This window comes from Brachypodium distachyon, chromosome 1, assembly GCF_000005505.3.
Source record: "Brachypodium distachyon strain Bd21 chromosome 1, Brachypodium_distachyon_v3.0, whole genome shotgun sequence".
In the NCBI taxonomy this organism is placed as follows: Eukaryota; Viridiplantae; Streptophyta; class Magnoliopsida; order Poales; family Poaceae; genus Brachypodium; species Brachypodium distachyon.
The window spans coordinates 62,711,485-62,734,227 of record NC_016131.3 but is presented as its reverse complement, the minus strand read 5'-3'; the positions used below and the strand labels follow the sequence as shown (position 1 = coordinate 62,734,227).

The following is a 22,743-nucleotide window of genomic DNA, read 5'->3' as shown; positions in this document are numbered from 1 at the left end:
ATTTTGCTTGCATTTTCCTTATTCGGACGCATACAAAAGCTTACTGGTGATTTGTTGTTTCCCTACATAAGGTGTCTTTCCCCTTATTTACCAAGGAATTTGTTGGCTGTATATTTTTTTTCCAACCTACCAGTATCTTGTTTGCAAACCTAAGGAAGAGTACTCTAGGATATTTTTTTGGTCATATATTTAAACACTATAAAAAAATGTACTATGCACTATAAAATGTCAAATTCGTTGAAAAATCAGCCATGTGCAGTAAAAATAGCTATTAAACATGTTGCTTTCGGTTAAAATGGTACAACCAAAACTTAGAATTGAGCGTGGTGTGTGGCACTGTGGTGACCCGTTGCAATGCATGGGTATCTTACTGGTGAAAAGTAATTCCGGACGGAGGGAACAACAACATTTTCGAACCTGAGGTGGCAAGCTTTTTTTTTTTTAAGTGGAGCCCGAGCTGGCAAGCTGGACGTCAAACCTAGCCAAGGCTACAACCCACAGTTTCTTTCAGCCCGTACCAGGTAACTTTCTCCAGCGCGTATGGTAGGGTCAGGCCCAGCTCACGTTGCCACCGAGAACTTGCTCGGCCCAGTCACGGACTCACCAACGTCGGTCTTTACGAAACTACACGCAGGCGCCTCCCAAAACCCTCGTCTCGCACTCTACCCCTGGCCGTTTGCCACCGCCTCCCTCCCTCTGGTCCGCCGCCGCGAAACCCCCACCAGCCAAGCCGACTCGAAACCCACCACCATGGCCCCGGTGGAAGCCGGCGTCGAGCAGCCGCGTAAGGCGCATCGCGTGGCTAAGTCCGGCGCGAAGGCGCGGAAGAAGAAGGGCAAAGGCGCCGCCGGCGACGACGATGGAGGCGAGAGGAAGAACCCCAAGGTACGGCGATACCGGCGGCTCTCTCTCTCTCGGAGAGGGCTTCTCGGCGCTATTCGTGGTATAGAATTTGACGCGTTGGCGAACATCCTATCCGGGGTGCTCCAGTGTAGTCCTTGGTGACCGTATCTTTTTGTCAGTGGGGATACATATGAGGCGGTTGCTTGTTAATCTGGTAGATATTTCTTATCACGAACGAGTACCCATATGCAGAGGTTGATATGTCTTGTAGAAGTTGATACGTTAGTAAACCAGGCATGTAGACTGAATCAAGTAAGTAATGAATTTTCTTGTAAGGAGCAGTAAAGTGACGCTGGTTGTGTTCAATACAGTCTTGAGCATAAAATGCAGAATTGTTGATGACTGGCCTTGGACAAGTTCTTGATTTCTTTTATTAGGAAGCTACTCTTAAAATCATTATCCATTTTTGGTCTTTCGATTTTGCAATAGTTTCTGCTGCCTTCTTGAAGTAATCTGTGGGACTGGCACTTCAGTAAAATTATTGTCTATTTAGTCCTTTGTTTTGCAATAATTTCTGCCATCTGCATGGGGTAAACTTTTTGGACTAATCAAATAGTTTCACTAAGGGCGTGTACAATGGGGTGACGTCAGCCTTTTCTTAGCGATGCCACATAGGATAAAATCTGACGTGGAAGAGAGAGAAATTAAGAAAGGTACAAGCCTTCTCTTAATTAAGAGATGATCTCTTCACAAGAAGGATAAGGCAAAAAAAAGGCAAATTCCCCATTGTACTAGATTTCAGCTTTTCTTAACATTTATTTATTTAATTTTATTTATCCAACTATTAATTGTAAGATAAGGCAATAAGAGATGACCTATTGTACAATATGTTTTTTTGTCTTTTCGAAATGACGTGGAACACATAAGAAAAGGCTGTCTTATCACCCATTGTACATGCCCTAAGAAAAATACACTGGTAGAATGTCCGAACCACTGATGGTGCCTAAAACTGGCAACAGCTTCAATAACTATAGTATGTTTTGCCTTCTACAATATTTGGCCTATCTTTTTTTGAAGCCTTATTTTAATTAGACTACTGTACTTCTCCCCACAGGCTTTTGCCTTTCGTTCAGCAACAAAGGCCAAGCGTCTACAATCTCGATCTGCAGAGATTGAACAACGCCGTCTTCATGTGCCAATTATGGATCGCTCAATTGGTGAACCACCTCCATTTGTTGTTGTAGTTCAAGGGCCTCCACAGGTATGTCCTACCTTCTTCATGCAAGTAATGCCTCTGTATCCTCCTCTGATCATTATTTTACCCCAAATTTATCAGGTTGGAAAGTCACTGCTGATAAAATGTCTAGTAAAGCACTACACTAAACAAAACTTATCAGAAGTCCGTGGTCCCATCACGGTTGTTTCAGGTCAATGAATCTTCTGCATCCCATACATATAAAACCTACACATATTGTTCTTCTATTTAACCATATTATTGTGAATATGTATATTTGCTACAGGTAAAAGCAGGAGGGTACAGTTCTTGGAGTGTCCAAATGATATCAACGGAATGATTGATGCAGCTAAAATAGCAGATCTCGCTCTGCTGCTTATTGATGGTAGTTATGGATTTGAAATGGTATGTTGTCAAAGTTGCTATTTATACAAATATTCCTAGCTTACTATGTACCTAAGCAGGCCTGTTGTTTAACAAACACCAGGACTAATGACAAAAATATGCTTTTTTTCCTTTTAATTGCACCTTAGGAGCACATCCCCAATGCGATTTATCCTTATATGTTAGGCTAAATGCTAAGTTGATAAGATATCCTGTACGCTGTTTGGTCCTTTTTTTCATGGTCTAGTGTACAACAGCCCCTCTGGATTTCACATCGACTGTGTTAACTCCTACAGATTGGTGGGGCAGACCTATTGTTTTGGTCTGTGTTTAACTGTTAAATATTTTCTATCACCATTGTGCTAATGCTACCCAAATGAACCCTTGTTTGCAGGATACATTTGAGTTCCTTAATATCATGCAAGTTCATGGATTCCCAAAGGTGATGGGAGTACTTACACATCTGGATCAATTTAAAGATGTAAAGAAACTCCGGAAAACTAAGCAGCGCCTTAAGCATCGATTCTGGTCTGAGATAAAGGAGGGAGCAAAACTATTCTACTTGTCAGGTCTCATTCATGGAAAGTAAGTTTAAGTAAAGTTGGTCTTTTTTTGTTTGGACTCTTAATTATAGTGAAATAACTGGAAAGTTGATCCATGCTTATAGCTGTTATTCAATTTAAGCCAATCTGAGCTCACCACTGCAGCTTCGTGATGCAGTTGTACATTAACCTGAAAGTGTCACTTTCCTTTATCATGGATCTGCTACCATTTATACTCATTTAGCATATGAGTTCCATAACATAACATATTTTTCCGTGCAGATACACAAAGAGAGAAGTCCATAATCTTGCAAGATTCATCTCTGTTATTAAGCCTGTCCCATTGAGTTGGAGAATGGCACATCCTTATCTCTTAGCAGATAGATTCGAAGATGTAACCTCGCCAGAAAGTGTGCGCTTGAACAGGAAATGTGACAGAAAAATAACGCTATATGGTTACCTTCGTGGGTGTAACATGAAAAGAGGGACCAAGGTACATGTACACATCTTTTATTTCTTTCGTCATTGCTGAACTTGATTTGAATTAGGGATTGACTTACTGTGTGCCAGCAAAGACCTATATGTTTCATAACAGGCAGTGTTATTTGAATTCTTATAACTTCGTTCCATGATTTTGAGTTAATAGATGAACCCATCAACATAGTACATACTCAAACTTAGCTAAATTACTCACAACCTGAGGCAACGAATAAGGTATTACTCCCTCCTTTTCACAAAGGTTGTCGTATTTGGTTTCGTTAAGACAAGGCTTTGACCAATTTAACTTTGGCGAATCTATGGAATTTTCTAGATATTTTTGTTCAGTTTGGACATGAGTATGGAATGAATATGAATGCATAGCGCTATTGAAAATAACTGTGATCGGCAATTCGGCATTGCTCAATCTGTTTCACCACATTTTTGCAAAAAAAGTGTTTGTAGTTTATTAGCCTATCTGACAACCAGTTTAATTCAACTTGAGCACCAGCTGAATAATATACACAGAGCTTTCATTCAATCACATGAGCCTCAATCTTGCAAATGCTCTGTTTTCATGGTCTGCTTGCAACACCAGATTTGCGTTGAACTTCTAACCAGCCACACACCTTTTGCTAGACCTTATGCTATAAACAAGTTGTGTGCTTTCTTATAGTAGAAACCAGCATTCCTAAGCTCTACTTTCAACTGATGATAATTCAAGTGGTCGAGCATTCTATGAAGTAGTTATATCCTGAAAATCACATATTAGATAGTCATGTTACTTGTGTGATATCTTGAGGGGAGATATCAGCGAAACCAGATACACAATTTGGAGGTGGTATTCAATTGTTACACCTAAAAATGAATTGCACTTTACTTTACCTCACTTAGAAGAATATGTGTGCATATTTATTGTTACCTTACTTTTCCTGCCTGATATCATTTTTCTAAATTCTTTGGATGCTAAGACATGTTACAATTTATGCAGGTGCATATTACAGGAGCAGGTGATTTCGTCTTGTCTGGTGTGACAAGTTTGGCTGATCCTTGCCCTTTGCCGTCAGCTGCAAAGAAGCGAGGACTACGTGACAAGGAAAAGCTGTTCTATGCACCTATGTCTGGTCTTGGGGATCTCCTTTATGACAAGGATGCTGTGTATATCAATATCAACGATCATCTTGTGCAGTTTTCAAACACTGATGAGAATGGTGCATCTAGAAAACAAGGTACTGCTAGAATATAAGCTATCAATACCTGAAGCTGCCCCCCTCATTCATTCACCGTGTTGCTTGCTATTGGAGTTCATGAAGTATGCTTTCTCAGGATTCTACTGTTTTTATGAAAGCCTCATGCGCACACATCTCTGGTTGAAAAGGATATTAGAATGCCCAAACTGGAAACCTAACCTAATTAACTTCTGATATTTTTTCTATTAAATCATTAATGGTTTGGCTTTGAAGTGTTTTTCAGGCTAGATTGAAAAGAAATCTTAGTAGAAGAGAAACTTATGCTAGTGGTCCAGTTAGTCATCCCGTATTGGTGGGTGCGTGCACGAGAGAGTTAGAGGGAGGGAGTGGCCTATAGCTATTATAGAGCTGCCAAAAGCATTTAACTAAATGTGCTTGTGTAACTTTACTTTAATAAAATTATCGTCTCTAATAGTTTTATTATTCTTGCTGTTCTTCATTGTTTGCTGGTCTGCTTGCCTGTTATGCTACAGGGAAAGGTAATGATGTTGGCGTGGCGCTAGTAAAAACTCTTCAGAACACCAAATACTCCCTTGATGAGAAGTTGGAGCAGAGTTTTATAAATCTCTTTGGTAGACGCCCTGCTGCTCAGTCCGAAGACAGTGAAAGGATAAGCAATGTCATCTCTTTAAAACATAATGACCAGGGAGATACTAACGTTTTGGATCAAGTAGGTGGTAATAACATTGGTAATGAAGACACCTTGGACAGCGAGCAGTCTTATTCTGAGTGCTCTAGTGATAGTGAAGGTGACAATGATGATGGTATCCAACTAAGTGATCATGGGGTTGACTTGAGAGAAGAAGTGGAATTTTGCAATGGAAGATTGAGGCGGAAAGCTGTATCAACTAATTTTCAAGATGATGATGAGGTTTATCGTTTACCCTTAGCATCAACTAATATCAAAAAATAGTTTTCCCCTCTTATTTTGTGTTACATTACTTAGTTTATGATCCTTTTACTTACTACCAAGGATTTATGCCAAGAAATATTTTGACATAGGTTCGTATTAGCTGTTCCTAAGTTGACCAGTGCAGGCCAGGAATTCTATTTGATTAAATAGCAAAAGTGGCGTCTCTTTGAGCATGAGCTAGTTATTTTATTACTTGCTATAGCAATTCAGGTGGTTTATCCGACTCAGGGCAAACCATGACCACCAACTTATTTGTTTATAGGAGCAACGATATATGGTACTACAGATTTTCTATCTGAAGCTTTAGAAGTATTTTTAACCTTGGTTTATCTTATAGTGTTCCGATGAAGATGTTAGTGGTAATGAAGATTCTGGAGATGACCACGTATCTGAAGGTTCTATATCATCAGATGGTAGTGGAGAAGCTCCTGATTCAGGTACCAGTTTCACACACTTATTGATGTCTGTCATGTCTTGCCTCCTGCACCAGAAAACCCACACATCAGATTATTTATGCTAATTCCTCTGCTGAACCAATTTCTTAGCAAATGAAGCACTGTCAGTATTTTGTTTTGTCATCTCAATTCTGAACTTTAACATTTTAGATGATGAAACTGAAAACACTTCGAAGTGGAAAAAGTCCTTGCTTGCTAGAACACTTTCCAGACGAAGTGCCAGTCTAATGCAACTTGTATACGGGCAACCTTCAACAGCAGTGGACACTAACCGTGTTGAAGAAGATAGCTCAGATGAAGAAATTTTCATACCAAAAGGGCAAAAGAAGGTAATTCTGCTTGCATATAGGATAATTTATTATCTACTATTTAAAAGTAAGTTTGGTGTGATCCAAACAAATCTAGTTCTCCAAGATATTCATGTCAAACGCCTAGGAAATAAGTTGGAAACTTATCCCCTAATGACTCAAAAACCTTCGATGTCCTGTGAATATCCAACAAAAATATTTTTTCTTTGTTGAAGGGCAACATGTTGGTTTTAGACAAGAGAAGATAATAGCCACAGCACCATACAATAAGAATGGACGTTGAATATTCATGCAGCAATCTATTGAGCATTTTTAAAAATGAACCAAAAAAGTTTTGTTGGAAACAATGCTGCAAAATTTAATTAGAGAAATCACGAGAATCCTGGGTTTGCTCTTGTTCGTTGCCTTGTATGTGGAATTTGTTACCTTATCTGTTGCCTTACGTGTGGGAGTTATTGGCTCCAGTGGTGCACATTGAGGAAATAGTTATGTTTGGGTGTGAGGTAGGGGATGAACCACCACCAACTGCAAATTATTAGATAATTTTATAGGTGTAGATATAGTTTTGGTTTAAAAAAGGTTGATAGATTTCAGAGTTTACTAAACACTTGTTATCCCTAATTATACTATAGATTTTTTTTTCATATCATTCTTATAGTTCCCCTCATCATAGTTTGTGTAAAGGTGAGAAGTGCTAATACAAGTTCGTGTGAGCATTTTCCCTTTTGTCTTATGTGTGCACAAAGTTTTACATATCGGCTTTAGTGGTGCGCATTAAGGAAATAATTATGTTTGGGTGTGAGGGAGGGGGGTGGGGGCGGTGAACCACCAACAACTGCAAATTAATAGATTGATATGGTTGAGAAAAAAGTTGATAGATGACAGAGTTTACTATACACCTGTTATCCTTTATTATACTATAGGTTGAATTTCATATCATTCTTAATTTCTTAGTTCCACTTGTCATAATTTTTGTAATGGTCAGCAGTGCTAATACAAGTTCGTGTGAGCATTTTCCCCTTTGTCCTATGTGAAGTTGCTATAGTGCACAAAGTTTTACATATCATGCTAGTTTTATTATTGGTGTGAAGCAATGAATGTCTTCTTTTGTGATTTACAGCAAGCAAAAAATGAATTACCAAGCTTTGATGATGTTGATGCTGAGGATTACTCCAAGTTTTTCAAAGCAGAGCTAAATGATTGGTCTGATGAAGATCTCGCCAAAAGCATCCGTGACCGTTTTGTGACTGGAGATTGGTCAAAAGCTTCTCTAAGAGGACGCGAAATAGATGAAAATGGAGAAGGTGATGAAGAAATCGATGGTGATTTTGAAGATCTGGAAACTGGTGAGGTACACAAGAGCCAGGCCGCTGAAAATGGATCAGGGAAGCCAGGTGTTCAAGATGAACTAAAAGTTGAAGAACTAAGACTCAAGAAGCTTGCACTTAAGGCAAAGTTTGATTCAGAATATCCTTATAACATAATCATCTTTTCCTTCTCTATTTCTCAGTTTTTGTCTGATGCACTTTTGCTTGCCTCCTAGATGGGCGGATTATCTCCATTGTCTCTTTACTGTGACAGGTCACTTGAACTTGTTGGTTCGTTTATTTGTTAGATTTAAAGTACATTACTGTTCTTTTTCTCGTTTGATTCCTTAACTTAAACCTACATATGATGGTTCTGAGCTGTCTGGTGAGCAAGTTGATGAGGACAGGAAGAAATCTAAAAGAGACCAATCTGACGGAGGGGGCTATTTCGACAAAGTATGCAATAACATGCTCTGCGTGTTGTTTTCTTTGAAGGTCTTTGATGAGATCCAAAGTATTAATATATCTGAACTCAATGCTCTGCGTGTTGTTTTCAGTTAAAGGAGGAAATTGAGCTGCGCAAGCAAATGAATATATCTGAACTCAATGATCTAGATGAAGACACCCGAGTAGAAATTGAAGGATTTAGGACTGGTACTTACGTCAGATTAGAGGTACATGGCGTGCCATTTGAGCTAGTTGAGCATTTTGATCCTTGCCACCCCATTCTTGTTGGAGGTATTGGGCTGGGTGAGGAGAACACTGGATATATGCAGGTCAGCGAATTTTTAATTTGCTCCCGGTTTTTCTAATCAGTAGTTTAAGAAACTAATTTGCATTGGAAATGCATCATCAGTGCATATGTGAAGAATATAATCCAATTATTCTTTCGAAGGCTGCATGCTGTGACAGTGGTTGGTCTGACTTTGGACAATATGATGGTGCAATACAATGTTCTATATAATAACTATAAAATAACGTTACGTGGAGCTTCTAGCATTTGATATTTACTTCATGTAGATATTACCATGGCAATCAGAAGAAAAAAGAAATATATCTGGACTGATTATTTAATGCCCTGGATTATAATAATGCAGATTAATCAAATTCTAGATGTTATAGTTAATGCGGTTGTCTAATAAGTACACTTGCATTTCCCAGTTACGGAGTTTTATGATAATTACAAGTTGTGCTAAATCCGCGCCAATTAATATGGAACGGAGGGAGTACAATCCAATTTTCAAGTATAAGGATGTGCATTCTAGTATGTAACACAATCCTTGAGATCAAGTTTTGGTAAAACTGTAGCGTAATATTATGATAATTCGAGTGGCCATTTCCATCATTTTCTCAGTGGATCACATATACCTTGTTCGATGTTCATGCAGGTTAGCTTGAAGCGCCACAGGTGGCATAGGAAAGTGCTGAAGACAAAAGACCCGATTGTTGTCTCAATTGGTTGGAGACGTTTCCAGACAACTCCTATATATGCAATAGAGGATCGGAATGGTCGACATCGCATGCTCAAGTACACGCCTGAGCATATGCATTGCTTTGCTATGTTTTGGGGGCCACTCGCTCCACCAAAAAGTGGTGTACTGGCAGTCCAGAGTCTTTCCAGCAATAAGGTACATTCGATTATCAGTTTATAACAGTCCATAGATGATTAGTAGCAATTCCTCAGACTAGTGTATCAGGTATATAGTATATTCCTTCTAGCGAATGGAGATCCCGATCACAAGTGAATATTATCCATGTAACAACCACATTTTCTTGCATGTTTTGGATAATTTATAGATTTCAATAGCTTTAAATGGAGTGATTTACGGAAAAAATAAAAAACCAAGGCTATCGCAGGTGCAGAAAAGTCAGTGATAACAGCCTGGTGTCATAATCTTCTAACTACAACCAAATCAAATATATTCTTCAATTTTGGTGTTGTCAAGACAAAAGTTGAACTCGTCATTTCTCTAAAGATGTTAGGCACTGTGAATGCCATGGAAAGCTAGTCCAGAATGGGCATCATCTTAGTGGATGGATATGTTCAATAATGTTTAATTTGGCAATTAAAATGTTTGCGAACTATGGTACATATTGTCACATTGTTATTTTAAGTTTTTAACATGTATCTCTGGATCACGTTCCTGTTTTAGTAATTGTCATTTTTAGGTGTATGCACTGATATATTTTGCAACGATGCTTGCACATATTCCAGGTACCATTTAGAATAACTGCAACAGGCTGGATTCAAGAATTCAACAATACTGCCCGAATTATGAAGAAGATCAAGCTCACAGGCGCACCATGCAAGATATTTAAGAAAACTGCGCTAATTAAAGGGATGTTTACATCTGATTTGGAGGTTGCTAGGTTTGAAGGTGCAGCCATTCGGACCGTAAGTGGAATCCGAGGGCAAGTTAAAAAGGTACATAAAATGACTTTCTTGTGTAATCAGTAATTTATTTCATCTTAGGATCGATGAATCTAGTCATCTAATTTTATGCCTGCACAATTTCTTTACATTTCTACATCTTTGCAACTTTGGTCTTCCAAGGACATTAATCGGCCCGTAAAGTGGCTTAACCAATACTCCTTCTGTTCACATATACTCCTCCGTTCCATAATTCTTGTCGAAATATTACGTGTATCTAGACGCTTTTTAGAAATAGATACATCCATTTTTGGGCAAATTTGAGACAAGAATTATGGAACGGAGGGAGTACATCGCTTTTAAGCTGTTAGCACAAATGGTCAAATACTAATAAAGACATCGGAAAGGATGATGCTAGCCCACGTTATTAACTTTGTTCGCGATCGAAGTGGATACTCATGTAACTAATGCATACGGCTAGTCATTAACTCTTACTAATAGCCAATGGCATAATAGGAATTGCCATGGCCAGTTCACCTCAGTATTCTAGAACGCCATCTATTCTTCTTGAGCAAGAAAACAACTCTAAAGTTTCGTACCTCTGTTCGTAAATAGGCGACTTACTAGAACACGTGCAGTCAAACTTCTCTAACTTTGACTCGTATGTACTCCCTCCGTCCAACAAAGGATGTCTCAACATTGACCAAATTTGAATGCATCTACACACTAAGTCATGTCTAAATACATTCAAATTTTGACAAACTTGAGACATCTTTTGTTGGACGGAGGAAGTATCAAAAATATTTGGTTTCATCGTTTCAAATGAATATCATTGGTTTTGTCATGATTTTTTTCATAGTGTTACAATTTGATAATTTTTTATTTGCTATTTCATGTGAATAATAATGGTCAATGCAGCTTATTGGAGACCATGTCCATTTCCAAAACGTCATCTATTTATGAACAGAGTGGTATTTACAAACATAATACATTTGTAAAATTGAAGTGAAAGAACTTTCTGCATCCCTGAGACGATTAGGGAAGTCTGAATTGATTCTCCCCACTAGGGTGGAGCCAGGAAATATATGTGTTAGGAGACGGGAGGGGGGGGGGGGGGTGTGATATTTGGAGAGCGGTGGTGGTGATTATATGAAAACCATCATGCTCCATTTATTTTTCGTTGGAAAATGGTAATGCTCAGATGAATTAACATAGTACAAAATACACGTTTCCTTGTCCTTAGTCGAACCACACGTTTGAATGACATGTAGTAAAACTGACCAGTATCATCTCATAGGCTATGTGCCTAATGTTATTGCTAACCTCTGAGTTTTAGTAGTTCTTAACAAGAACCTTTTAGCCTTTTAGGAATGCCAATGGAAGTAGACAACCCTGGAAAGATATGTGCAAACAATCTACAATCTTTTTCTATGCTGTCCTGAATCATGGTCTTGGAGAGCTTTAATGAGGACGTTGGGTAATGCTTAGGGACAACTAGAAGTATTATGCCCACAACACCCTGATTATCATGCAAGCTTGTTGCGGACAACTCCTTAGCCTTAAAGGCATCCTCGAAGCTTATGGTGAATCCACTGGGCTTTGTGTTAATTATCAAAAATCTTGCCTCCTCCCATCAACACCCTGGATGATAAAGCTTCTAACATGGCTGGTATTCTTTGATGTAAAGGCCGCTTTCCCTTTGACATACTTAGGTCTCTCTATGGACCTCTCCAGACCTAGAATTTGTGATTTTGCTCCTCATATTGATCGCATCCTGTTCTTCATTTTTGTTTCTGGGTGGTTGTATTATTTTCACCAAAGCTGTCATGTCTGCCCCTTCCCACCTTTTATATGTGCACTCTCAAACTTCCAGAGGGTGTCAAGAACACGATTAACAAATCCCATCGTATCTGCCTTCGGGACAAAATCTGCGCTCTTGGGTAGGCCTACATCTCTGACTGCTTGGGACAAAGTGTGCTTGCCGAAGAGCAAAGGGGGTATCACTAATCTTTCAGTCCAAAAAGGCCCTTCTTGTGAAGTTCCTCTATAAATTCTTAAATAAATGTGACACTCCATGGGTTCAGTTGATCTTGAGGTTGTCCTCCTTAATCTTATCGTCACTTTCTGATGGAAGAATGTTTGCAATGTTTCTAATTGCTTGACACTGTTCTGTTCTGGTCTGATCCTCGGTATCACATGAAAATCTCTGAGATGTACCCCTGTTTGTACTCCTTTGCTTTGGATGGCTTCTCTTCACTCAAAGATGTGTTTCAATGCAGAGAGCGTTACACCTTTTTCATCTCCCTCTTTCCTCAAGCTTTTTATTAATTCTTGAATTTCAGAACTGAGAACTCTCATCGCTTTACAACCTGTCAGCCAGTATAAGGATTTGTGGTCCTTTCAGTGGAAGTGGGGTAACCGGGTAACGACTTCTCTAGGAAAATTTATGCCAATGCATTTCAACATATCCAACGCTGCACTCTCTGAACTTGATTTGGAAATCCAAATGCTCCAACAAGCTCAAAGCCTTTGCCTTGTTGCTGTTCAATGAAGAACCCAACTAAAGATTTGCCTCAGAGATGCAGTTTATATCCAGGGGGCAATCAGTTCGTGTTCTTTGCGATCTCAGTAATCCTGAAGACCGTGGTCATTTATTTTGGCAATGCACTTTTAGCATGTCATGGTGGATATCCATTGGCATTCAACTACTCTTTATGATCGCAATGCCCTTTTAGACGAAGTCAAATCAAGCTTCAACAAACCTGTTTTCCGAGAGTCTTTCGTCACAGCGGCCTGGCATATTTGGAAGCAGCGCAATAGGAAATCTTTGACGTCATTTCCTGGCTGGATTTCCTCCTCCCTTGAGTAGCTCCCCCCTCTCTTTTGAATATTCCCTCCCTGTGTACAGCTCTCATGTGCTCCCCATATCCAAAAAAAAAACTAGGACGAATTTGAGGATTGAGGGAATCAAGGAGAATTTTCTCCCAACAAGGCCAACCATAGTTCAGCATTTAGTGGATGTGCAATTAAGAATCAATTCGGCAACGAGTAACGAGGACATTGGACGTGTGATGGGAGCTCAAGGATTAATTTGTCCTTCTATTTTTGGATCTCTCAGATTAAGATTTGTCTTTATATTTTTCTATGGAGTCATTATTTTCCTGATTAATAACCTTTTACTGCTGGGGCCTCCCCTACAATGTTCCCCTAAGAAAAGAATTAGAAGCATTGTGTGCTCGTACAATCCATCCTTTTCTTCTGTGTACTGTGTACACATGGACTAAGGACGAGGTGGGTATAGTTGTTGTTTTTAGTAAAAGGTTATTGTCATAGTTTGGATTTTGGTAAGTTAACCAGGACTAAGGACAAGTTTAAGTATTAATCATGTCTCTAAGCAAACTAGTAATATAAGGACAAGTCCTCTATGAGGACAGATGCCATGTAGGCACCCCCCACCATATATGTTTATTAGTGGAATGGGATCTTATTTAGTTTAGATGCATGCACGAGTAGCTTCTCTTAGGTTTAGCAGAGAGGAAACTTATCTCAGTCTGGATTATGAAAACCCTGAAGCCGACAAATTCATGACTTTTCTTGTAGTTCAAATATAAATAATCTTCTTGTTCACTACAGGCAGCAAAGATCGAACCAGGAGATGCGCTAAGGAGAAAAGGCGAAAGTACGGAAGGCATTGCAAGATGCACATTTGAGGACAAAATCCTTATGAGTGACATTGTCTTCATGCGTGCATGGGTCAATGTTGAAGTTCCCACCTACTGTAACCTTGTGACCACTTCTCTACAACCACGAGACCAGATGTGGCAAGGCATGCGAACTACTGCTGAGCTGCGGAGGGCACACAACTTACCCATTCCACACAATAAAGACTCGGATTACAAGGTTGTGAGCGTTAATTCTTTCTAAACGGCGCTTCTTACCTTCATATGTTTTTTACCATCTCTCTCACATGTTATCATGTCCATTGAGCAGAGCATTGAGCGGCGAGTGCGGAAGTTCAATCCTCTAGCGATCCCAAAAACATTGCAAAGTTCGCTTCCTTTTACAACTAAGCCGAAGGATAGACCCAAGAGTAAGAAGCAACCAAACAGCATACCGGAACTTATGGATCTTGATGAGAGGAAGAAACATGCAGCTATTCAACAGTTAATGTTGCTGAAGCATGAGAAGGTAACAAACATGTTATGTGCATAATAGCTGATTCAAGCTTCAGTTGTTTGTTCTGATTGATGCTTATTACCTGATTGGATTTCTGCAGACAAGGAAGGCAAAAATAAAAGACGTGCAGAAGAAGAAAATATTTGAGGCAAACAAAGCCAAGACCGAACTGCAAACAAAGAAGCGGCACAGGGAAGAGAGGCGCGAGAGATACAGGGAAGAGGATAAGAAAAAGAAACGAGCCCGGAGATAGGTGGAAAGAGTACAGCGAAGGGAATTATCCCATAAATACGGTGGCGCACCAACTAGAGCGCCTGGTTGGAGATGCCTGTTAATCACTCGTACGGAAAGGAAGGCTGGGGTGATTATGTGTAACTTCATGTAGTGATACTATTTTAGGCAGAGAAGAGTATGCTGCTGTGGAATTTTGTTCTATATAAGTGGCCTAACTTTATGTTAAATTGTCAAGCTCAGGGACATAAACATTGGCCAATTTTGGTTCCTGGGCTTGTTTTAATGGCGGAGCTGTGCTGGCATTTGCTTGGCTTTATTGCTATCATTTTATGCTTGGCTACATTCTGCTCCAGTCTGCGTTATTGAAACGATGTCTATTTCCCTGTAATCCGATGCACTGAGCAGCAGTTAGTCAGGGCAGCTCGTTCGTCCTTGGACTTGATCAAGTACTAGTAGTATTTGTACTTGGGACTGGCAATGAAGGTATTGCGAAGAGCACGGCAGCCAAAACCTAAAGAACAGGACCACATTGACGTCGACGGCTCTCTGTTAGCTACTAGTAGGACCACTAGACAGTCGCAAAACTATAGTTGCATCACTCATTTGATAGAGATTAAATACAGTGATCTGTGCTGGTTTACCAACGCTGTGCTTAATTAATTCAAGTGTGTACTGCTGCTCCGTATAATAAATCGCCGGTCCAGTCTTGATCCTCAGACGGAGGAGACGAGAGACAACACACGCAGCAGATGAGAAGAGACGGTGCGCGTCACGATTTCCCTAACTCCTCTGCATGTTAGCGGGGCCCACGCACGCCTCCTTCCTTCCTTCCCGCAGCGTCGCCGTCTTGGACGGCACTGATTGCGCCGACCCCGACGGTTTGGCTGGCTGGCTCACAGCTTGCATTTGGCAGCAGCAGCTGCAGCCTCAGGCTGGCCGCCGCGTTCCTCTTCCACTGACCCCGCCGCACTCCCTGACTTCTGGGCCCGCAGCCCTGCTGCACCCTAATTCTCGGCTGTCCACATCAGTACCTCACATACAATGCCGCGTCGTCTTAGGTCTGGCTGGCAACTCTCTCTGACAAGTAGGGCCCTCGCACATGGCCGCGGTTCCCACCACCGCGTCGCCGAAACGCTAAAAAGAAAAGGCCCCGTGGGAACGGGCCAACGGGGAAGGGAAAATAACCCAAAAACGAGACGCGCGGCTGCTGAGCACGACAGTTGCGAGCTGTCTGTCATCCACCTCCCACCACCACCGCCACCCCACGGCGCGCAGCACCCGTCACACTGTTGCGTCGGACCCACTCTCTGCGCCCCACACGGTCAGAGAGATAAACACGGCACCGCTTCCCACGGCACACGTACGGCTGCAGCGGGCAGTAGTACGAGTAAAGTAAACAAGCAAAGTTAAACAAGCGCGGTAGATTTGAGCGGAGTAGGTCGCCGTTGCCGTTGCTGGCCTCGCTCCTTAATGCCGCACCAGTAATCCCGAAACATCCCTCCCATTCCTTAACGCCTGCCCTCCTCTCCACCGCGGCGTCACTTTCCCCTTTCCTTCTCTCCTCAAATCTCACCGCTCTGCCGCTACGCTCCTCCGCGAATCAGTCCCCCAGATCGGCGCCGAGGTGGTCGCCGTTTCATGGGCGATCTGTGAGCCGCTGCAACAAGGAGGGAAGTAGCTAGCTACTACAACTGACGCCATGGGGAGAAGCCCCAGATGTGTGCTCCTGCTCCTGCTGGCCGCCTGCGCGGCGGCGCTTGTGCCCGCGGCGGGGGCGCAGGGAGGGGGTAACTCGACCGCGCCGGCGCCCGCTGCGGCGGGGAGCGCGCCCTTCGTGCCGCGGGACGACATCCTGCTCGACTGCGGCGCCACGGGGAATGGGAACGACACGGACGGCCGGGAGTGGGGCGGCGACGCTGGGTCCAAGTACGCACCGGCGAACCTCGGCTCGGCCATCGCGGGGGCGCAGGACCCCTCGGTGCCGCAGGTGCCGTACCTCACCGCGCGCGTGTCGGCGGCGCCCTTCACCTACTCCTTCCCGCTCGGCCCCGGGCGCAAGTTCCTCCGGCTGCACTTCTACCCGGCCAACTACTCCAACCGCAACGCCGCCGACGCCTTCTTCTCCGTCACCGTCCCGGCCGCCAAGGTCACGCTCCTCTCCAACTTCAGCGCCTACCAGACCAGCACGGCACTCAACTTCGCCTACCTCATACGGGAGTTCTCCGTCAACGTCACCGGCCAAACCCTCGACCTCACCTTCACCCCGGAGAAGGGCCACCCCAACGCCTACGCCTTCATCAATGGCATCGAGGTTGTCTCATCCCCTGATCTCTTCGACCTCTCCACTCCAGAATTGGTCATGGGTGATGGCAACAACCAGCCATACACCATGGAAGCTGGCACTGCTCTGCAGACCATGTATCGGCTCAATGTCGGAGGCCAGGCGATCTCCCCCTCCAAGGATACGGGCGGGTACAGGTCGTGGGACGACGACACGCCTTACATTTGGGGTGCTGGTGCAGGGGTGTCGTACCAGAACGATGCCAATGTCACAATCACCTACCCGGACAATGTGCCGGGTTATGTCGCACCGACAGATGTCTATGCCACTGCTCGGTCAATGGGGCCGGACAAGGACGTAAACTTGGCGTACAATCTCACCTGGATAATGCAGGTGGATGCTGGCTTCTTTTACCTTGTGAGGCTCCATTTCTGTGAGATACAGTCCCCAATTACTAAACCCAATCAGCGGGTGTTTGACATTTACATCAACAATCAGACTGCCATGGCTGGCGCTGATGTGATCTTATGGGCGTCTCCAAATGGTATTGGCAGTCCGGTGTATAAGGACTATGTGGTGAACACAATGGGTTCCGGGACTATGGATTTCTGGGTGGCTCTCCATCCTGATGTAACGCAGAAGCCGCAGTACTTTGACGCTATTCTCAATGGAATGGAGGTGTTCAAGTTGCAACAGAGTAATGGGAGTCTTGTGGGGCTCAACCCTGTCCCAAGTGCCGAGCCATTGGTGGATGGCGGCTCAGGGAAGAAGAAATCAACAGTTGGGCCTATTGTTGGTGGAGTAGTTGGAGGTTTGGCAGTTCTTGCACTTGGATACTGCTTCATTGTCATATGCAAGCGTCGGAGGAGAGCAGGGAAGGATGCTGGCATGAGTGATGGGCACTCTGGCTGGCTTCCGCTGTCGCTCTATGGCAATTCACACACTTCAGGCTCAGCCAAGTCGCACACCACGGGGAGCTATGCTTCATCTTTGCCATCCAACCTGTGCCGCCATTTCTCTTTTGCAGAGATCAAGGCTGCAACAAAGAACTTTGATGAGTCACTGATTCTTGGTGTGGGTGGATTTGGTAAAGTTTACCGTGGAGAGGTTGATGGAGGCACAACAAAGGTGGCTATCAAGCGGGGTAATCCTTTGTCTGAGCAGGGTATACATGAGTTCCAGACTGAAATTGAGATGTTGTCGAAGCTCCGCCACCGTCATCTTGTTTCGCTGATTGGTTACTGTGAGGAGAAGAATGAGATGATCCTGGTATATGACTACATGGCTCATGGAACTCTGCGCGAGCACCTGTACAAGACCCAGAATGCACCACTTAGTTGGAGGCAGCGCTTGGAGATCTGCATTGGTGCAGCTCGTGGGCTTCACTACCTTCACACAGGTGCAAAGCATACCATCATCCACCGTGATGTGAAGACGACAAACATCCTCCTAGATGAGAAATGGGTCGCCAAGGTTTCAGATTTCGGTCTGTCCAAGACTGGGCCATCGATGGATCACACACATGTGAGCACAGTTGTCAAGGGCAGTTTTGGTTACTTAGACCCGGAATACTTCCGCAGGCAGCAGCTCACTGAGAAATCTGATGTCTATTCTTTTGGTGTTGTGTTGTTTGAGGTCCTTTGTGCTCGGCCTGCCTTGAACCCCACACTTGCAAAGGAAGAAGTGAGCTTGGCGGAGTGGGCATTGCACTGCCAAAAGAAGGGCATTCTCGATCAGATTGTCGATCCCTACCTAAAAGGAAAGATAGTTCCACAGTGCTTTAAGAAGTTTGCTGAGACAGCTGAGAAGTGTGTTGCTGATAATGGCATTGAGCGCCCTTCGATGGGAGATGTGCTTTGGAACTTGGAGTTTGCCCTACAGATGCAGGAAAGCGCAGAGGAGAGCGGAAGCATTGGTTGTGGGATGTCAGACGAGGGCACTCCCCTCGTGATGGTTGGAAAGAAGGATCCCAATGACCCGTCAATTGATTCAAGCACCACTACAACCACAACTACTTCCATAAGCATGGGCGACCAAAGTGTTGCGAGCATCGACTCTGATGGGCTGACGCCTAGCGCGGTCTTCTCGCAGATCATGAACCCCAAAGGGCGGTGAGGTAAGAACTGGATATGTTTGTCACCCTCCAGACCTAATTTATTCGTTCATCGTATTTTTCCTGAGTTTATGCCCTTGCTGTATGGATTGGGAGTCAGAGAATTGTTTCATATTAGATATTTTGTCTTGCCTTGTATTTTTCTCCAGCACTGTAATGACTTTATATGCTTACTGGCTTGTATTGTACCACCGCTGCTACGTGCTAGGACCCAACAAAGTAATAATTATGAGAGAGTGATGTGCACGACCTTCTCCTTTTTAGCTGCCTTCATGTCATGTCAATTTTCAAATCGTGGTGATTGACACTGGATCGTTCTCCTTTATTTCCAGAGCAAGATACTCTGCGTTTTGACAAAACCCATTTGTACAAAAGCTGTGGACACTTGGCATTGTAGAGGCGTGTCATGGATATCATTGAAGAAAGCTGTTTTCGTATTGTGTTCAACATGCTGTCTTGATGTTGATTGTTGCAGCAGTTGTGCTCATGCATATACCCGGGGCTAGGCTGTGTTCCATGTATTTGTTTTAATTGTAAACTCAAAATAGTTGATGTGGTTGAGCTGTGCTTCCATCAGTTCTATGTAATGCCATTATCTGGACACCAGTTGTCGGTTTACTTACAGTTGTATAGTGTATGCTTGTTAAGTTTCTGGATCCAGTGTGCTGGCCACGTTTTCTTCTCTGCAAAATATGTCAATCGATCCAGCTGCTCGTCTTCCCTGTCGTCGGTTGATTAATTTGCTTACAGTTGCGTACGTCTAAAGAAAGAGTGGAATCAAATAAATCTAGGCCCAGCTGTGCTGTCGAGATAATGAGGACTTTAATATGATTCCAGAGTCCAGCGAAGAAAAGAAGAATTGGAAGATGTTCGGAACTTCGGATCATGTCGACGCGTCTCCGTCGTAAAATCTCCCGGTGAATGGACGCCATTGTTTCCCCGTTTCGTTAGCCCAACTGTGCATTTTCGGAAAACATTGATCGATGATGCTGCGAAACCTCATATCATGTGCTTGTCTTAGAATTCTTGGTGCGTCTTTCATGGCCTATCATATCATTCATATGTCCGTCAGTTTTCTTGACTAACTTTTCGGTCTACTAGTAGTAATTTCTTTGGGAACCGGAATCTGTTGTGCCCGGATCATACAAGGTTGCCGAACTCCCATGATCCGTTTTCAGAGCACATACAACCGTATCCAGCTAGAGCGAGCTATCATCGCAAGTTGTGTCACGAACCACGAGGCCGGTGATTACGAACAGTTGTTTATAAAAGTTTTTTTTTTCGTTGTTGTTGCATTTGGAATCTTGCTGTAGTACGTGCTATCCAGCAGACATCAGACCTCATCTTTCTTGCAAGGAATCAGTCCTGTTCGCATGGAGAAAGGGAAGGGTATTGCCTGGGTCCTGAATTCCTGAACTGTCCGACCGTTTCACCTTTCAAGTGTCCATTATTTACACGCAGTTGTCCAAGGATCAATTTGCAAGTGAGTAGGTGGGGCCAAAACCTGAACTCTGAAAGTCATCACATCGTTATCCTAGAAAAAAAAACAAAGAGCATGGTAGAGGTAGGAAAAGGAAACCTCTCGCCCCTTTTTCTTTTTATTTTTTTAAACCCCATCATTCTGCTCTATTGATTGCGAATAATAGTTACATCGTTCACAAGTAAAGACCAAATAAGATCTAGAGGGTCGTCGATTCGATACACAGGTCCAATCTCTTCTCTCTCTCTCTCTCTCTAAATTGTGCAAAAAGTTCTGATTCTCCGCCCGTTTTCCTTGTCTTTGACAGCCAATTTGGCATCGCGAGACAAGAGGAACTACAGATCAATATCTGGCAAATAGAATGTCACCTTTTTCGTGAGGTTTGGTGTCCTTGTGGCGGCATCCTGGCCGTGGAGACGACGACGTATGGAATAATGGTCTCCCGGCTTCAACACTGTCCCGGCGTAGTCAACATGGTCAACACCATGGAACTTGTGGATCTCGCGGTTTGTACTTTCGTTATTTTGGTCCTTTTCCTTGTTGGTTCGACAACGAATCAGCGGTTCCACAACATATCTTGCAAGCTTGTGTGTCCTCGGCCAGAGTACGTTCAACAATCTTAAGTTCTCATCATTTGGGGTGAGCGACTCATGTGGCTATTCAAAACCTATCAGGTTATTTCAGCTTGTGCAATTGTACACCTTTGGTCTTCTGTAGTTTCATCACCAGAAACATGTAAAGCTATCAAGATACGGATAACGGATCTAGCAATTTTTACTTCGAAGAATCTTGATGTACCATTTTTGTTTTATTAGGGATCTTTCTTGTCATTTTTTAATTCGGTTTTGTCTATCATTTGTACTATATACTAAACCTTGTGGAATCACTTTCTAGTGAAGTACCGGACAGTGTGGTCGATCCGATGTGCGGGACCAGTCTCTTCTCCTCTCTCTCTCTCTCTCCCTCTCTCTCTCTTATATCTTTCTCTCTCACAGTCGCTCTCTCCCGAGGGCGGAGGCAGGAGAAAAGCATAAAGAGGGCTAAAACGGTAAATACAATTATCAGGGGAGGAGGCAAAGTATAAAAGTATACAAGTTATAGCATGAAAAGAGAAGGGGCATAAGCAGAAATATTAAATCTCAGGAGAGACTGCCTCCCACCCGCCGCACGCCTCCCACCTGCCTCGGCCCCCTCGCCCTCCAGGCCGCGTGCGAGGAAGGAGGCGTCGGCCTCCTCCTCCTTCTCCTGCCCGTGCGCAAGGAAGGAGGCGTCGGCCTCCTCCTCCTCCTGGTCGCCGCCGGCCACCGCCTCCTCCTTTTGGACACCTCCTTCTCGTCAACTATGTATGTTGAAATTGAATAAATAGATGTTGAAATTGGTTGAATTTGGGTTCAAATTGTACGAATTTGGGTTGAAATATGAGATATCAGGGAAATGGGGGCTGTGATTTGGGGGCTATTGATGGAGCATACACTAGTTTTGGGGACCCTACTTATTGAGGCTGGCCCCTATTTGCATTTTTAGGGACTCAATTGAGGGGCTATTGCTGGACATGCTCTTATAACTTTTGAAGAGTTGCCCACTTCTTGAAAACTAGATGATGCCCGCACGTTATTGCGGAAATTTTTAGTTAACATAAAGAGTATTCAAAACTGAAAACACATAATAAAATCTTACATTCTTCACTTGGATAGCTTGATGGAAGCAGCATGCATGCATGTGCAAAAGTATGAGTTTCCACTAAATAGGTGTGAACAGATTAATTATGTGATGATGTGACATGCTTGCGTGTTTAGAAAAATCAAGTAGTGGGTTGCTTCTACTTAGATATAGAAGATTAAAAACTTAATATTGTTGAAAGCAAAGTGTTCAAGGATGGAGGTGAAAGATCGGTATGATCGTTTAGAAGGGGGGTGAATAGTCGACTAACAAATTTTACTTTTTATTTTTCTTTTGTTGAAAGATACAAACACTTAATCTTAGGGTTTACTAAATTCTCTAAAGTGAATGCAACCCTAGTATAAAGTGCAATAGCCGAAGCAACAATATCACAATTAATATTACAAGAATGTAAAGGGTGAAAATAGATACCACACAAAAGACGAAGATTTCATCGGAGTTCCAACGATTGGGGTAGGTGTACTTCTCCGCTTGGAGGCGTGCTCTACCTCAAAGGTAGAGGCGTCACAAAGAGTCACTCTATTCTCCTCTCACAACACCACAAAGGTCAGGTGAGCTCCACTAGGGGCTTCCTTGGGGGCGAAGTCCAAACACCTACAACTTTGACCGGGGCTAGCTCCACAACTTAACTAGAGGATCTCAATCCAATCCCCAAGCTCCTCACACCAAGGGAGAGCTCAACGAAACCGATTCCG

General features: G+C 43.0%; 2 protein-coding genes across 3 annotated transcripts; both read left to right on the top strand.

Annotated features, from left to right (window-relative positions):
• The first annotated feature begins 640 nt into the window (after window positions 1-640).
• Window positions 641-14,834, top strand: LOC100828930 (ribosome biogenesis protein BMS1 homolog). Of its 2 annotated transcripts, XM_003557930.4 has the most exons (18): window positions 644-885; window positions 1,958-2,104; window positions 2,180-2,270; window positions 2,364-2,482; window positions 2,856-3,046; window positions 3,286-3,496; window positions 4,472-4,709; window positions 5,204-5,601; window positions 5,981-6,080; window positions 6,249-6,427; window positions 7,527-7,873; window positions 8,076-8,169; window positions 8,271-8,489; window positions 9,102-9,341; window positions 9,929-10,138; window positions 13,718-13,984; window positions 14,075-14,272; window positions 14,361-14,834. In XM_003557930.4, the coding sequence occupies exons 1-18, from the start codon at window positions 751-753 to the stop codon at window positions 14,511-14,513; spliced, it is 3,537 nt and encodes a 1,178-aa protein (XP_003557978.1). In that variant the 5' UTR covers window positions 644-750; the 3' UTR covers window positions 14,514-14,834. The 2 variants fall into 2 exon arrangements, with proteins under 2 accessions (XP_024312511.1, XP_003557978.1); XM_024456743.1 differs by lacking the exons at window positions 9,929-10,138; window positions 13,718-13,984; window positions 14,075-14,272; window positions 14,361-14,834 and adding an exon at window positions 8,875-8,977 and having other exon boundaries at window positions 641-885; window positions 9,102-9,211.
• A 1,119-nt stretch (window positions 14,835-15,953) lies between these two features.
• LOC100828225 (receptor-like protein kinase FERONIA) lies at window positions 15,954-19,548 on the top strand. The gene is made up of 2 exons (XM_003557928.4): window positions 15,954-18,891; window positions 19,221-19,548. The coding sequence occupies exon 1, from the start codon at window positions 16,194-16,196 to the stop codon at window positions 18,888-18,890; it is 2,697 nt and encodes an 898-aa protein (XP_003557976.1). The 5' UTR covers window positions 15,954-16,193; the 3' UTR covers window position 18,891; window positions 19,221-19,548.
• The last annotated feature ends 3,195 nt before the right edge of the window (window positions 19,549-22,743 follow it).